Source organism: Eurosta solidaginis, chromosome 1, assembly GCF_040869045.1.
Source record: "Eurosta solidaginis isolate ZX-2024a chromosome 1, ASM4086904v1, whole genome shotgun sequence".
Classification (NCBI taxonomy): Eukaryota; Metazoa; Arthropoda; class Insecta; order Diptera; family Tephritidae; genus Eurosta; species Eurosta solidaginis.
Window position 1 is genome coordinate 3350775 of NC_090319.1, and position 17137 is coordinate 3367911.

Consider the following 17137-nt stretch of genomic DNA (forward strand, 5'->3'; position numbering starts at 1 on the left):
ACCTACATCTTGATCTAACCAAATCGATACAATCTCGTTTTCATACTCTTTCAAAGTTGACGTTACATTGTTGTAACGGTTTTCCAAATCCTTGGTCATAGGCAAACCGCTTAACACCTGATGATCAAGTACCGCATCCATTAGTTCTTTCATCAGCGCCTCTAAGGCGCGACTCCAACGTATACGACCGGCTATTGGGGGGAAATTTCGGCAAACAGGGGGATCGTCGCGTTGCTTTTTGAACATTTTGTTGACACGATCAATTTCCTTATCCACATACTTTATGATGCGCACATATTTCTCATCCATCTTGCTAAGTGGTATCTTCTCGCTAACCCGCTCGAAACGGGTAAGAAATCGTATGCATTGTGGTGTCTCCCACACCGTATCGAAATTCGTCTCGATAAGCGTGGCGATTGTGTCCTTCAATGTGTCAGTTTTATTTATAAAACGTTCGAAATCATCATTAAATTCATTATTCCGATGATCTAAGTAATCGTACTTTTTCGATAAGATTTCTTTTTTAGCTTCTTCGAAGTGATTGTTGGCATCTTGTAGGGTTTCGCCCAGCAACAGACCCTCCAAACGACGTTCAAAGAGATGATTGTAATCATCTATGAGATTAAAAATGCAAATAATTTTGGATAGACGATCACAAAATGTATCAAATTTTCCAAAAACAAAATTTTCCGAGAAACCAAACGGAGTTTGATTTGGTAAAAATGGTTGCTCTCTAACGGTATAATAGGTTTCGTGGTAAATGTGATTTAGCTTAATGCAATTGCTTAACTTTGTGCGTATAACATTACGATCTTGTGACCAAATTGTTTCTTTACAACGACAGGTGATGTAGGATTTGCAAGTTTCTATCATTTGGTTTGTGATCTGGAAAAGAGAAAAAATGGAATCAATTGTCGATATCCGTCTTTTGTACAATAATTAATTAAAAATATAGTAAAGCAGCATACAAAACTTGTTTTCATCCTACAATTATACGGCAAATCTCTTTACCACTTTGTTGAAAAAAGAAAACCCTTACTGATTTATATATCGTGAATTGGAGTAAGCCTAAGTAAGGGTTCATGAAAAATGGAGTGCTCCTTATTTGAACGAAGACATTTTCCTATTAAGCTGCAAGGCTCCCCCTAAAAATCATCATGAGCACATAAAATGGGAGTCAGGGCTTTCATGTGGTGGAAAGGCTTTAGGTTCAGAAGGCTAGTGGATAAGAAGATGGTGGCTCAGATGCGGATGTCGACTACACTGTGTGAGAGAGACGGACCACACTGAGAGGAGAGTCGTCTAATCGTACCTAAGAGGAGTAGTATTCTTACGTGTGTAGGACCTAAGTATTGTGTTCAGCCTGATAAATAAGGGTATGAGAAGGGAAAAAAGGCCTTTGAAAACTTTGGGGGATCAAACTGGATCAAATTCCAGGAATTTATAAATATGAAACTTGTCCAATCATAGGAGCTTACCACTATAGAAGAGTTGTAGGTATACAGGGGTTGAACCCAACCACTATAATAAAGTAATAAATTAAGTATTTCTTAAATAGCAGGCTAGTGAGATTTTAAAGCTAGCAACAATGGCGTAAAGTGGAACGAGTAAAGAAATCTGTTCAGGATCTGTAAACATAAAATAAGCAAGCAAAGGAAAGTTTTCTAAGCGGGATCGGCAGTGATTTGACAAGCACTCCGAGTGTATTTCTGCCATGAAAAGCTCTCAGTGAAAACTCATCTGCCTTGCAGATGCCGTTCGGAGTCGGCATAAAATATGTAGGTCCCGTCCCGCCAATTTGTAGGAGAAAAATTAAAAGGAGCACGAAGCAAATTGGAAGAGAATCTCGGCCTGAAATCTCTTCGGAGGTTATCGTGCCTTACAGCAGTTAATATAATAATTATAATACATGCACCGATCTGCCCCGCTTTGGTAGGAAAGCTACACGAGAAGTCCTCCAAGAGTGCAGAACAGTATTCAGTCTTATGCACCCATCGAATATTGTTTTAGGCCATTCCCCGATTGTTGAAATTTGTAAAATTGCTGGGAATGTACCAAGTGGGCCCTACGATTTAAATTTAGTCTTCACCGCCCATTCGATCTTTGTATCAGTCACGAAACCCAGCACTACCCGCTTCCTGATCAAAGTGCAAGTGCTGTTTGCAGGGTCTTCTGAATCATCTCTCGATGGGAAATGTGTGTCAAAAAGCACCTCAAGGGACTCGGCACTATTACGTTACCATTCACTATCCTCTTTCTTTATTAGTTCCTGGACAATGTTACCCCTTGCTAGGACTTTCCTCAGCCGCGCTGTTTCGCTGGAGCACTCGATGCCCATACAAAAATTTGTCCATGAGACTCTCTTCGCCCTGAAAATTTCACGCCTGTAGATCTTCAACAGATCGCTATACTCGTCCCGGAACGCTTCCTTTCTAAGGTTGCAGAATAATTGAAAAAAAAAATAGATAAAAATGTTTTTACCAAGTACGCCGGCATACGACGGCGCACCGCCGATAAGGTAATAGGCGTAAACCTCTAGTGGCTAAGTACCCGCTACACATTGGACAGTCCATGGATTCGAACCCAGGTGGCAGAAACCTCAAAATTCAAATAAATATATACATATATCTAGAGTGACACTAAAATTAGCAATAACTTTGAGTTTTTCTTGTTTAAAGTAAAAAAAGTTAGGACTAGTTAGTTTGCTACTAGTTTCAAACTAGAGTTTATTTTAGCTAGTATGGTGCTTGACAATGCGTTAAATCATTTCTTTGTCTACCTGATAAGGTAAAACCAAAAATTCAAAAGATATGATTTGTGTATTAATAAATTTGTTATGGCATCTCTTCGTACTAGCGCACATACATATCTACATTTAAAAATATTTTTTTGTATATCAGCACGTTGAGCTGCTCCATTTGAAATAAAAAGTGGTGGCGCTTGAAAACAGGCAAAACAGAGATGACTCTATACACCCGTTTGTGTTGCTTTAGCGCTCTCTTTGCGCTTCGTGGTCGAACTTGTAATTTTGTTGTCGTTGTTATTCGGTTTTATTACTCTGTGTACATTCGACAACTGAATAGCAGATTGTGGTGACGAGGTTTTTGCTGTGCGTACAGTTCAGATAAGTTCTGTAATTTTTAGATTTTGTTATTTCAATAGATAAATAACATTCCGATTGAATATTAACAATGGAAGATATGGAGAAAGAAAGTGAGTATTTAGTTAAAGTTTGTTAATTAAATATCGATAAATTGTCACAGAAAATTGCTAACAAATGTATGTACATACTTATAAACTTATTTTTTTACAACCAAAGAATGATTCGATGCGCAGGTCTTAACAACAACGAGTTGTTAAGCACACAAACACATATCGTTCAATATACAAATACGTACATACATACATACATATACACGAATAGACTTGTTATTCGAAAACAAACAAAGGCAAATGATAAGCAGTAGAACAAATTTTATATTTAGTTTATTTCTCTACTCAACAGAGTTAAATGTTGTTGTTTTGCGGCACATAACAATACAATAGACGTTTTGTTATTATTTTAATAAACAAAAACTTGTGTTATGTCAAACGATGGTACAGATGTGAGGTGGAGATTGGACATAGTACATAGTAGATAGATAGGTACTACATACATATATGGCGAATAAAAAAAAATAGGAAGATTAAAATATAATTAGCTTCATATTTCTGAAATTATTGCTGCATAATAATATTTGGAGTTCTTTTCTAAATCACTTAATTTGACTCAATACCCTAACTGGGTCAACGGTTAATTTGATGTTTTGTGTTTTTCAAAACTGTACGAACTATGGGAACAACACTTGATAAACAAAATCTTAAAATTGACTTTGGCTTGCCTACTTGCTTTTTTTGATGAAATAGTTGAAACTTTCTATGAGACGATCACGTAAAAGTGGCTCCACTCGCGCGAGTTAATATTGGTGTGGGTTGTTTTTCTTTTGAAATTTGAAAAATATTAAATTTAATCTCTAAATCCATTTAAAATAAAGCACCGATTTAACTACATACATATTTGAATTAGGTTAAAATAGCTTGTTTTGAAAAAGCTGTCAAACGAATGGTGATTCACCTGTTGCCGTAAAAACCTTACATCGGCCGCAAAAATAAACGCAAAACTTAAAACTACAGTACAAGCCCATGTATAGGACGAGATAGTTCGAAGAGAAGTGATGATATTGACGGGCGAGTAGCACTCAAAAATTTCATTTTCAAACGTTAATAAAGAACCAGGGGTGACTCTAGAATGAGTTTGTAGTATATGGGTATCAAATTACAGGTATTAATGAGATTTTTAAAAGGGAGTGGTGGTAGTTGTATTTGTGAAGGCGTTTTCCAGATATCGACCAAAATGTGGACCAGGGTAACCCAGAACATCATCTGTTGGATACCGCTAATTTATTTATATATGTAATACTTGCCAAGATTTTAAAGGTTTTTTATTTCGCTCTGCAGAACTTTTTCATTTTCTTCTACTTAATATGGTAGGTTTCACAACCATTTTATAAAGTTTTTTCTAAAGTTATATTTCGCGTCAATAAAACAATCCAATTACCTTACCATGTTTCATCCCTTTTTTCGTATTTGGTATAGAATTATGGCATTTTTTTAATTTTTCGTAATTTTCGATATCGAAAAAGTGGGCGTCATAGTCGGATTTCGTTCATTTTTCATACCAAGATAAAGTGAGTTCAAGTAAGCACGTGAACTAAGTTCATTAAAGATATGTCGGTTTTTGCTCAAGTTATCGTGTTAACGGCCGTGCGGAAGGACAGACGGACGACTGTGTATAAAAACTGAGCGTGGCATCAACCGATTTCCCCCTTTTTCACAGAAAACAGTTATCTAAGCCTCTACCAAATTTCACAAGGATTGGTTAATTTTTGTTCGACTTATGGCGTTAAAAGTATCCTAGACAAATTAAATTAAAAAGGGCGGAGCCACGCCCATTTTGAAATTTTCTTTTATTTTTGTATTTTGTTGCACTATATCATTGCTGGAGTTGAATGTTGACATAATTTACTTATATACTGTAAAGATATTAACTTTTCTTTTAAAATTTGGATTAAAAAAAAATTTTTTTTTAAAAGTGGGCGTGGTCATTCTCCGATTTGCTAATTTTTATTAAGCGTACATATAGTAATAGGAGTAATGTTCCTGCCAATTTTCATCATGATATCTTCAACGACTGCCAAATTACAGCTTGCAAAAGTTTTAAATTACCTTCTTTTAAAAGTGGGCGGTGCCACGCCCATTGTCCAAAATTTTACTAGCTTTCTATTCTGCGTCATAAGTTCAACTCATCTAACAGGTTTCGTCGCTTTATCTGTCTTTTGTAATGAATTATCGCACTTTTTCGGTTTTTCGATATCGAAAAAGTGGGTGTGGTTATAGTCCGATATCGTTCATTTTAAATAGCGATCTGAGATGAGTGCTCAGGAACCTACATACCAAATTTCATAAAGATACCTCAAAATTTACTCAAGTTATCGTATTAACGGGCGGACGGACGGACGGACGGACATGGCTCAATCAAATTTTTTTTCGATCCTGATTATTTTGATATATGGAAGTCTATATCTATCTCGATTCCTTTATATATGTACAACCAACCGTTATCCAATCAAACTTAATGTACTCTGTGAGCTCTGCTCAACTGAGTATAAAAACGACTCTTATTCGCCAAGAAGTATAAAACCAATGGTTTCGACTTCTGGAAAACTGTAATGTGATGTGTGATGACAGCAAATACATAAGTCATATTTAGATCAGTTGATCGTCGCATGATATGGCGGAAGCGGAATGAAGAGCTGCAACTCTATAATATCAAAGCAACTGTGAAACATGGTGAAGGTTTTGAGATGGCGCAGGTCTGTGTGTCCGCTCAGGGTGTTGGGAAACTAGTTTTGGTTTGACATAATGAATTTCTATTTTAACAAGACAATGACCCCAACCACACAGTCCATGATGTTAAAATATATGAGACGCTTTGTAGAGGCCCTCACATACATCTGATAGGAAATCGGTGGTCCTATCTGGGAGATCAAGTGCAACAAAACATAAAATTTTGCCGAAAAGTCACCTTAAAGCTCTTGCTGTTTGCAAAAATTATGACTACAGTACGAAGCATTTACTTAAATTTATTTACAAAATTACTAAATGAATCAAAAAATATGAAATTAATCAAAGGTTTTTGGAATCAGCTTCGAATGCAAAATACTTTTGAGAGCCATTTCATGGTTGCCAAAATGATTCAACAAATATGAAATAGTGAGTGCAATTGTACCAACAGTGACGATGGCACAGTTTTCAGTGCGAGATTAAGTTAACTAAAGTTTAAACCTAATCTTTTTGCCCCTTAAACTGCGAGGAGTAAAATTTTATGAAAACGGTCATAGGACCAGACTCAGATTGAGATTAACTTTACCAACAGCTTAAATTTGCACTGAAAATATTGGGAATAATGCGCAGACATATCAAGAGTCTACAATTCTAGCACACAAAGTGATAGGTATACATAATTTTTTTTTTCTGATAATGAACTCATAAAGCTGGAAGTACTTAAAAACTTTCAGAAGGAGAGATTATTGGTGACCGATTACGGCTCTTTTAAGCACTCATGGAATATAGAAGTTTGATTTTAGCTCGAATTGAAACGCTGTCAAACTCCGTCTTGAGCTGCCTGTCCTATTTATAAAAATCATATAAAATTACTTATTTCAGAGCTGTTGTGATTTAAAAAATGATTACTTTTATGTTAACCCATTAACTGTAACTTCGTTTGTTATTTTTTTCTAGGAAAGGACTCATTAAAAGAAGCCAGTAACTTGCTTAAATTATGGAAGCTGGAAAGTCTATGCAAAAAATTTGAAGGTACTGATCTCGTACTAACATTCGCATACATACACACTTACTAAGTAACATAAGGGTGGCCTCATTTCGGGAATTGTATACATTAATCATTCAATTCACTTCTTTTGAATTTAAATTGTTAGTGAAAGCTTTATCTCAAATTCTTGCTTCATAGAATTTTCCTTTCAGGGTCACATTGTGGATCATGTTGAAATAATAAAGGTGATGTCAACAACATAACCTCAATTTTTCGGCAGCTCTATTTGCCAGTATTTACTTGTACTACACAAATACTAAATTTTTATTGCTAAATTGTTTCTACAAATTTCCGCAAAAAAATTAGTTTTCCGCAAAATTTTGTCTATAATATTTTGGGGAATACAAAGTTATGTTTATGTCTAAAAAATTCTGGTAGCGGCTTACATAGTTATTATATCTCTAAACGTATAGTAAAATCTACTCCGATCGTAGTAGAATTCAAAGGCAGTTATGTATGATAGAGAACCCTCTAAATTATGCATGCCGAACTTGTCAGAATAAGGGAAAACGTCAACGGGATGAGAACAGCTGAATATTAATTGCATCATGATTATGGATATGTTATAGATTCGAAAAAAAACAGGTTTTTAAAAACGGCTGTTACCCAAGCCTTGCAATAAATCTTCGCCGCGTCATCAAAATGTGGTTTCGTAAGTTATCTGAATTAAACTTGTTTTAACCGCTTTATGGTTTTCTGCACACATCCAACCATTTTATGGGAATTCTCGGACGTCTATTTGCAGCACGTCTATCTGTAAACTGGGTTAAATAGTTTTTTGCAGAGCACGTTTTCATTACCTAGGAGGCTTTCCAGAATATTTAATTTTTATTACATCTGTTTACAATAAAATGTTCGATATCCAAGGAGGGTCTGGCTTTGTAGGACAAGCTGGAAAAATACGAAGCACCCTAATTTACATATCATTAGCTTAATTCACAAAGGCCTTCACCAACTAATTTAAAAGTTTAAAAGAGAAGCAAAAAACGTTTATGTTTATTACACTTTATGTAAATATGGACTTTTAAAGCGGCATATCTCTGCTGGCATTGGCTCTAACAAATTCAAATTCTTCAAAGGGACATTCTATATTTCATAATAGAATCTGTGAAAAGTGCAGTTTTGAAAATCCTTTGCGAATTAAGCTAACGATATATTTATTTGCATGCCATAATACTTATATTCATTTTCATAGATTAGTGCACGTATAAACGTGGTCTAAGTTTTCACTATAATCCCAACAGAACAAGAAGTATGCACTGAGGCGTTCCGGCATCTCACAGATTCCGACATTACAGATCTAATACCGAAAATCGGACCACGATCCATATTTCGTTTTCATCTCAATGCCTGGCGGCAACAGCAAGATTTAAAGAAAACACATCCCATGGTAATGTTAAATAGAGGCATAGCAGATACAACAACCGTCTCGATCAAAAGCGAATTACCGGAAGTTAGTACAGAAGAATTAATTGGTAGTCAAAAAGCATTAGTTGCTAGTCAAAGTCGAGAATCAATTTCTAGTCCAAAAGAATCATTGGCTAATGCAGAAGTCTTAATTGTCGAAAATCAATGGGAAGTTGTTATGAAAGAGGATGAGATGCTCGATGATAGCGATTCAAGAGCAGCGTCGGCGACGAGTGGGTCGAAATGCGATAATTACGACGCTGATCCAAAACCAGATTTGGTATGTAAAATTCGAAAATAACCTTCCAGGAATTGCCTGATAAGCGTCTATCGCCATGAAGTCACTAATTCAATGCCTTTGCAGTTACTTAGTCAGACGATATTAGCTCATTACACAAACCCAAAAACATTAGCGTAATTTTATGCCGCATGCAGACATTAAGGGGACTAAAAGTTGAGAATCGCTTTGGTGCAAAAAGGAAAATAATTCGAAAATATAGCAATATATCAGCGATTATTAAAAAAAAAATCGGGCATTAAAATAGTAACTTCGGCGATAGCAAATGGTGGCAGGAACGATTACAATTACAGTAATCGTAATCTCATCTTTTCAACTATTATTTTCATTCATTCACTGAATAATTGAAATCCTTCATTAAATTATGTTTTCCCCTCTACTTATGTTTTCCCCTCTACTTATGTTTTCCCCTCTACTTATAGGATTTACATTCTGTTCTATCAAGTTCATTTGAGGGCGTGAGTGCTCTTGAATACTACAAAGAAAATAACGGTTTGGATATGCATCATCGAAAAAAAGTTGTAAAGCTCGTAATTGCTGCTGCTCTGGACAAACGCTTGGGCATGTCTGTGCATGATTTTCACAGCATGACCACACAGTTACTAAAGATATTTCCCAAAGAAAATTATGTAAGTATTTAATATTTAGTTAATTTAGTGAGAATTTCGAGTTTGTTTGAAACAATTTTATTTTTTTTTAGGATATTTATTATATCCCACGTGTGGGTACGACCCGTGCTCGTGGCATGCTTTATAACAAATATGTAAACCTCGCGCGTACTTGGCGAAAGGAAGGAATTTTAGAATATCGAAGATCATGCGGAAGTAAAGGCAACTTGCAATAATTAAAATTAAGATGTATCGATTTATCTTTTTAACACTCAGCCACCGTTCCCAAGATGGTCGGGCTAGTACCTTAATGGTCCTTTGTTACCGGAACGTACCGGATCTATATCCGGCAAAGGACCATCAATATCGATAACACTCCCCAAATCCTTCGGGGAGTGTCTTTGTCGTCAATACAGCAACAACAACAACATTCAGCCACCCCGTATTGAAGAACCTCGTTTCGTTCCTATTTGAGCGTTATCAGCGTATAATTTATGAAATTTTGGTTTTCATGATTCAAATCAAGGCGAATTCAGTACCAGGTGTTGTTATCCCATCAGCTGATTGCTTTTTCTTCATTATTTTTCATACAATGGCTTTTACAACAAAATGTCAGTTAATCGAAATCAATGAAGATTTTCTTTTGACTTGACATTCTTCTGCATGTCGAATTGATTGAATTCGCTTTGCTTGATTAAAACTTGAGTACACTGTAAATTTTTTTTAAATAGTTTTTCCTAGTTATTTTTGTACTTTAAAAAAGAAAAAAGGAAATAAATAAATAGTTGTTAATTAAACCCAATTAAAGGTGTAAAAAAAGCTTTGCATTAGGACAGCCTTAAATGAAAAAGAGTGAAAATTTAGATTATTTCAATAAATACATAGTCCAAATATGTTCCTATTACTCTGTTCTACAAAATTAAACTTTTTGCATTACCCTGGATCACCACTATTTTTTTTTTTATTTGCCATAGTCTCCTAATTATAAAATTGGTCGAAATTTCAAATTCTATGGATACGTTTTTGAGTTTTTTTTTTTTTTTTTTTTTTTTAAATTTGCCTTTTTTGAAACGGGAGATCCATTGATTTTATCATATCTCTGGAACGGGTTGTCCGATTTTGTTGGAGAAAACAGCATATAAAAGCAAATGAAATTACCTTAAAATTGTTTAAATACCATTTTTTTAAATACTTATTGGTTTCAGAGTTATTTGCATCGCATTATAAAAAAATCAATTTTTTGTATTAAAAATTTCCATTTTTTTTTTTCTTCTTTAATTCGTAAAAAATCGAAAGAGACAAAAACTTACAACTTTTATTAGATGATCGCAAAACTGTGAATATTCCAAATAAGGCAAGCTTTATTTCATGAAAATCGATGGATAAGCGGTAATATTATTAACAATTAAGTGAATGGAGGGAAAATACGTATTTTTTATTTTTTTGTTTATTTAGCTATTTAAGACACCTTTATTAAAGAAATTCTACAAAATTTAGTACCTGAAATCTTTAAAAATAGTTTCTACATTTTGCTTGTCTACTGTAATTTTCTGAATTTGATTCTCGTATAAGAAACCAATTATAATCCCCCATCATTTTCGATCCAGAATCCTTGATAACGCTCCTCCATTGACTTAAGTTGTTGGTGAAATCGTTATCCATGCTCGTCACTGACATCACCAAGATTTGAAGGGAAAAAATCCAAATGGGAGTGTAAGAAATGCATTTTTAGAGATGTATTTGCACCTGAAATTATATGTATATGTAATTTAATGGTTACAATTATGATGAATATACAAAAATCATATCATATTCCTACTTACCGATTTTCGAATACTTGGTTAGTAAATCAGGAAGGATTTCCTTATAATTTGGACCCCGATTATTTCCTAAAAAGTTTGAAACAATCAGCCTAAATGAGTTCCAAGCAGCCTTTTTATCGGGTGATAGTAACGTCTCGAATGTTGAGCTCTGTAGTAGTTTTCGGATTTGTGGACCATCAAAAACGCCTTCAGAAATTTTTGAAGCAGATAATTTTGGAAGTATTGTATGAATATAATCGAATACTTTTTCATTTTTGTTTAGCGCCTTAACAAAATTCTTGACTAATCCAAGCTTGATGTGTAATGGCGGAAAAATCACATTCTCCTTTTTTATTAGAGCAGCATATTTTATATTGTGTGTGCCTACTTCGTGATTGGTTCTTGCTGGCCGGTCCTTCCTTACATAATGTGCGCTTCGATCTCGGCTATCCCAAAGGCAAAGAAAACAACAATGTTTTGTGTAACCACCAGTTAGTAAAGCTACCACTTTCAAGTCGCAACATATTTTCCAATCGTGTTTTTCATAATGAATATATTTTAAAAGTTTGGACATGGTTTCGTAAGTCTCCTTCATATTTACGGCGTGTGCGATGGGTATTGATGCCCTCTGATTGCCATTGTGTAATAACACTGCTTTAAGGCTTTCTTTGTTACTATCAATAAATAATCTCCATTCACTTGCGTCATATGTCTGGCCAAGCTTTCCAAAAAGTACAGTTATATCATAGCAAAAACATATATTGTATTTATTTCTATAAAAAAAGCATATGGCTTATGTCGCTCACGAAAGGTAGTTATCGTAACCTGTTTTTCTAATAAATGTCTTTCTTTTAGACGGGATGCAAGTAGCTCTGACTTATCTTTTGGAAGCTCTAGGTCTCTTATAATATCGTTTAACAAGGACTGTGTCAGAGGCTTTGGGCAAAATCCATCTGATACGCTGGAGATTTTTGAAAACGAAGAAATAGGCGATGGAGGAACTCCAGTATACGTATTATGTTGATTTCCAGGACATGGAACTCCATCTGAATCTAGCACGGGAAGAGTAACACCACCAGCTGAAATCGTGGGATAAGACCGAATCATATGTTTTCCAAATCCTTTTTTTTTTTACTTAAAGAAAAGTAACAGTTAGCATAATGATCACATGTTTCTCTCCACATCATAGGTTTTTCAATTTGCATGTTTTCTCTGTGAAAAATGAGTATCATAAATATGTTTAATTAATAAATGTAATTGTTACTTACTGAGGGTAGGACTTCCATTTCTTTAAAATATATATACAGCTATCACAAATTGAATTTGGCGTCCAATATTGGCTCAAATTCTCAACATCTATTTTAAAATAATCCTTATATGAATTTTGTATTGTAGTGAAATTTCTCCACAGTTTTGCTGTAGTGTGAAGACCACATATATAACAAAATATATTCGGGTCATTTTTGCAGACAAATTTTCTACTGTTATTATTCATTTTTTTAAAATTCACTAACCAATTAATAGTTTTTTACTGTTGTTGACAACTTGACTTTTCGCGATCAGGAATGCTAGTTAAATAACATTGATTATTGATTGATCGATTTTCAAAAGTATGTATCTTTTTTTTTCGTTAAGTTTGTCACAATCGGCGGCAATATACCCTACAGGGCAGGCACCTAATGAGTCTGCAAATTTTTTAAACACTACCTGCGAAAGGGTTTGAAAAAAGGGGTTTTCAAAAAAACTTCATATGTTATAGAAAATGGCCTGTGCAGGCTGGGATGTTCAGTAGGTAGGTATAGCAGTTTCTATGACGGAGTGATAATTTGATTTTTTTGTTTTTATGATTTAAGGATTCTAAGAACATCGCAAGAAATGCCTCAAGGAAAAAGTTGTATATATTTGATAACAAATATAAATGATCATACTTCTTTCTTACGAAAACCCGCGTTGGCAACTGAAATTTCCCACACAGTATGAGGCATTTTTTCTTATGATCTGCGTTTTGGCTTACGAAAAATTGACGGGGAAAAATTTCTTGAGTGTCATTATGAAGTTTTCTCATTTCTGGCGATGCCCGTGGCTTTAAAAAGACAAAGTTGCGCAAAATGTCATACCTAAATAATTTGTTTGTCAAAAACAATAATAGGCTTGATATGCAAAACTTTCGCTAAATTGGGAATTTTCACTTTATTGTCAATAAAACCAACATTTGTTCATGTATTTTCACGAAATAAGGTTTCAATTATTTATTTTTACAGTTTTAAGATCGTGAAATAAAAATGGTAAGTTTTTAAAACCTTCGATTATTTATGAATTTTTGACAAATAAAAAAATGTTCGATTTTGCAAAAAAAAATTTTTTTTTAATTTTTATGTGAATGACTCTACAACCGTCGATCATATAAAAAAATTTTCTTATCAAGACTTGAAGAAAATTTTGCGGTGAATCCACTGGTGTTTCTCTCAACGAATTTAGTTAAGTAATTTCCAAGATATGATAAAATAAATGGAAAGACCTCTGTGAAAATTCGTGATTTTAGAAAAAGAAAAAAAAAATCGTATCCATAGAATTTTAAATTTTGGGTGTTTTTATACTTAGGGGGCCATAATACATCGAAATTAAATAGTCAGAGTAGTAGGAAAAAGGGGATTCTAGACCAAATGGTGAAAGGAAAAATGTGCAAGGAAAAGTATATACACACCGACACACATATATATACAGCAAACCAATTCCGCTAGGTGGCGCATCCGTTCTTCCGGTTTGTGTTCTGGCTGATGTATAAGAAAAAGCTTAGAGCTTTTTGCCTTTAGCAGAGCTTAGCCCTACACATGACAGCATATAAATTATACAAACCGCAAAATACATACCGACACAGACACACCCATCCATATACATACATTTAGATAAGGGCTACTTGTCGCAATGCATATAAATTGGACATCTTTTCGGTAAAAAAAATGTAGTAAATTGTTTAAAGCCGCTCAGCACTCATCTATATTTCACGGATAAACATTTTATAAAGATTTTCAGCCGTGTTTAACCAGGATCACTTCTAGTAAACAGTAATAAACTTTAATACTTATACATCGTTACTTCTTTAACACCGTTGCTTTCTACAGGCATATTCCACATTATGAATCAAGCTCTTAAGGATTTGAAAGCAATTTCAAATGAAAAAAGCTCGAAAAAGCCAATTAATAAAAAAATAAAAATGTATCCGTGTAGTTCTTGTGAAAAGATATATACTCGGAAGAGGAGTTTAGTTAGACATATTACAATGAAACATCAAGTTATAAAAAAGCCCCCATTTTTTGCGAGCAATGTAAAATTCAAGTGAAACAAAATGTACGGGCAGCCCACTTGAGAACAAATATGCATAAAACGAATTGTATGCATAATGTAAATAGTAATGTTAAATGTATTAACGCTATGTTTAATAATCGTATTGAGACATACGTTTTGGAAAACGATCAACCCAATGATTTAATTGTTGAACTTTTTTTTTTTAAAACATTTTAACGAATTATCTGCACTTTTACAGAAATCTATAGAAAAGCATGAAAGCATCAAATTTAGCTTTGAGTTATTTTGTAAATATATTCAAATAAAAGAAAATATTGAAGAATTTGCTATAATGTCAAACCAAACATTAATGACTGAAGCGTTTATGGAGAACAATAATGTTGGTGAAATAATTAAGGAAACGTTTAGTAAATTGATTGAAGAAATGAAAAGATTTCAAGAGCGAGATATTGGTTGGAGTCTAAGTGAAATTATCCATCTAGAAGTAAACATAAATAAATACCAACCAATTAGAAGCTCATTATATATACCACTACCAAATGTAATAACAGATAAAAAAGGTTGTATTAATATTGTTAACAATGTTATATATTGCTTTAAGTGGGCCATAATTTCATCTCTCTACCAACCCTCAACACATGGACAAAGGTGTTCTTCATATCACATTAGAAATATCCAAGATTCCATTATAACTTGAATTAATAATAAAGTAGTCAATTTTGAAAATTTAAGTTTCCCATTACAAATAAAAAATATTGAAATATTTGAATCAATTAATCCAGATATTAGTGTAAATGTGTTTGGTATAGAAGACAATTTGATAATAGAACCCTATTATTTAACAAAAGAAGAAAAATCGCATCACATTAATCTTACTTCTTTATACAGTGATGATTTCAATGAAATCCATCATGTTTGGATAAAAAATTTAAGTAGATTAATGAGGGATCAAGTTACAAGACATAAGAATAAATTTTATTTTTGCAATGCATGTCTAATACATTTTGATAACCCATAAAAAGCATTGTAGAAAAATTGTAACACGCATGCCTACACCTGAGAAAAGAATGCTAAAATTTGAAAATTTCAAAAAACAATTAGATGTACTGACTAAGATTTAGATTATATTAGATTAGATTTACTATATATGCAGATTTCGAATGTATTCTAAAACCAATAGATATTCAAAATTCTAGTAAGACTCAATGTGTGCAAGAACATATTCCTTATGCCTATTGTTATTTTATTAAGTGCTCATATAATAACCAACTGAATCGTTTTAAAATATATAGCGGTGTCGATGCTCCAAAACATTTTTTAAAAGTATTTTCGATGATATTTTAGATATTTACCACCTATATTTGAGTAAAATAGTTAGAATGCATCCATGGAACTTTTATTAAAAGATAGAGTAGCAGACCATTGCCATTTAACTGGTGAATATAGAGGTCCAGCACATAATAAATGTAATTTAGAATATCAGATATCAAATTTTATTCCAGTATTTTTTCATAATTTATCTAAATATTATTGTCATTTATTTATTAAAAAGTTGTCATTTGTAGAGGGGGATATAAATATTATTCCCTTAAACAAAGAGTTGTATATTTCAATATCAAAGAGAATATATGTTAATAATAAAGATACCATTGAACTTAGGTTTTTAGATTCATTTCGATTCATGCCTTCTAGCTTAGACAGTTTAGCTAAGAACTTAAGTAATAATGATTTAGAAATAACAAAGGCTTATTTCCCCAACGATCATCACTTTGGTTTAATGAAACGTAAGGTATTTTTCCATATGACTACTTAGATTCAGAAGAACGTCTCAACGAAACACAATTACGTTCACATTTCTTTAACCCTTTCGACCCCAAAGTTGCTTAAATGCAACTTTGACTTTTTGTACCGTTTTATATGAACCAAACAAAACTAACTCTTCAAGTCATGCATCGAGCTGGTTAATTACAGGTCTTGGAAAAGCAAACCAACAAAAAAAGAGTCAGTTGTGTGGCGACTAGCGTAACGGTGATGCTTTATTCGGAGTTTACTCGATCATATCGAGCGTGCTGAAATTTTAGTGCAAATCAAAAAAAAAAAAATTAAAAATACTTATAATTAGTTAATTAAAAAATTAAATACGCAGTTGTAACACTAAAAGGTGAAATAAAATGTAAGCATTAAAATATTTAAAAGCAAGTTGCATAGTTGGAATCTATAATTTTTTCTTTTCTTAAGTTGCTTGTAAGCAACTTCGGGCAACGGTGATAGCAAAAACATTAAAATCGAAATGAAATTGTTACGGTTCGCTGGTTGGAAAACAAAGCTGTACAGTTGTTATCTACATTTGTTGGAGATGAGCCAATTGGAACATGTCGTCGTTGGAGCGCAAAAGACAAGCAATTTATAGATGCCCCAAGACCAGCTATTGTATCGGAATACACCAAGCACATGGGGGGAGTTGATCTCTCTGATATGCTTATGGAACTTTATAAAGTCAATCATCGATCTGTTAAATGGTACATGCGAATATTTTACTGGTGTTTGGGAACGGCAATTACGAATTCCTGGCTTTTGTACCGCAAGCACCTCAAAATGGTAGAGCCTAATGCAAAGAATATGCCACTTATAAAACTTCAAATGGAAATAGCGAGTGAGTTGCTAAATGCTGCCCCGCCCTCTTCAAGCTCCTTACAAAGGAAAAGAGGAAGGCTCAGTGGAAATAACGTGGAACTAGAGAAAATGGATTCGGTACCATCACCTCCGTCTCCTTTTGCACCCAGTT

At 33.8% G+C, this 17137-nt stretch overlaps 2 protein-coding genes across 2 annotated transcripts in view; one reads left to right on the plus strand and one right to left on the minus strand.

The window, feature by feature from the left end:
* The window catches only part of Dhc1 (Dynein heavy chain 1), a 108255-nt gene that overhangs the window by 81996 nt on the left and 9122 nt on the right, over positions 1-17137 (minus strand). The window contains exon 6 of the mRNA XM_067777450.1: positions 7-885. Coding sequence (XP_067633551.1) covers positions 7-885 — 879 coding nt within the window. The remainder of the gene's footprint in view (positions 1-6; positions 886-17137) is intronic.
* On the plus strand, positions 3076-10036 carry LOC137246350 (uncharacterized). Its single transcript, XM_067777455.1, has 5 exons — positions 3076-3213; positions 6841-6915; positions 8176-8618; positions 9059-9265; positions 9337-10036. Exons 1-5 carry the CDS (start codon positions 3192-3194, stop codon positions 9478-9480), a joined length of 891 nt encoding a protein of 296 aa, XP_067633556.1. The 5' UTR covers positions 3076-3191; the 3' UTR covers positions 9481-10036.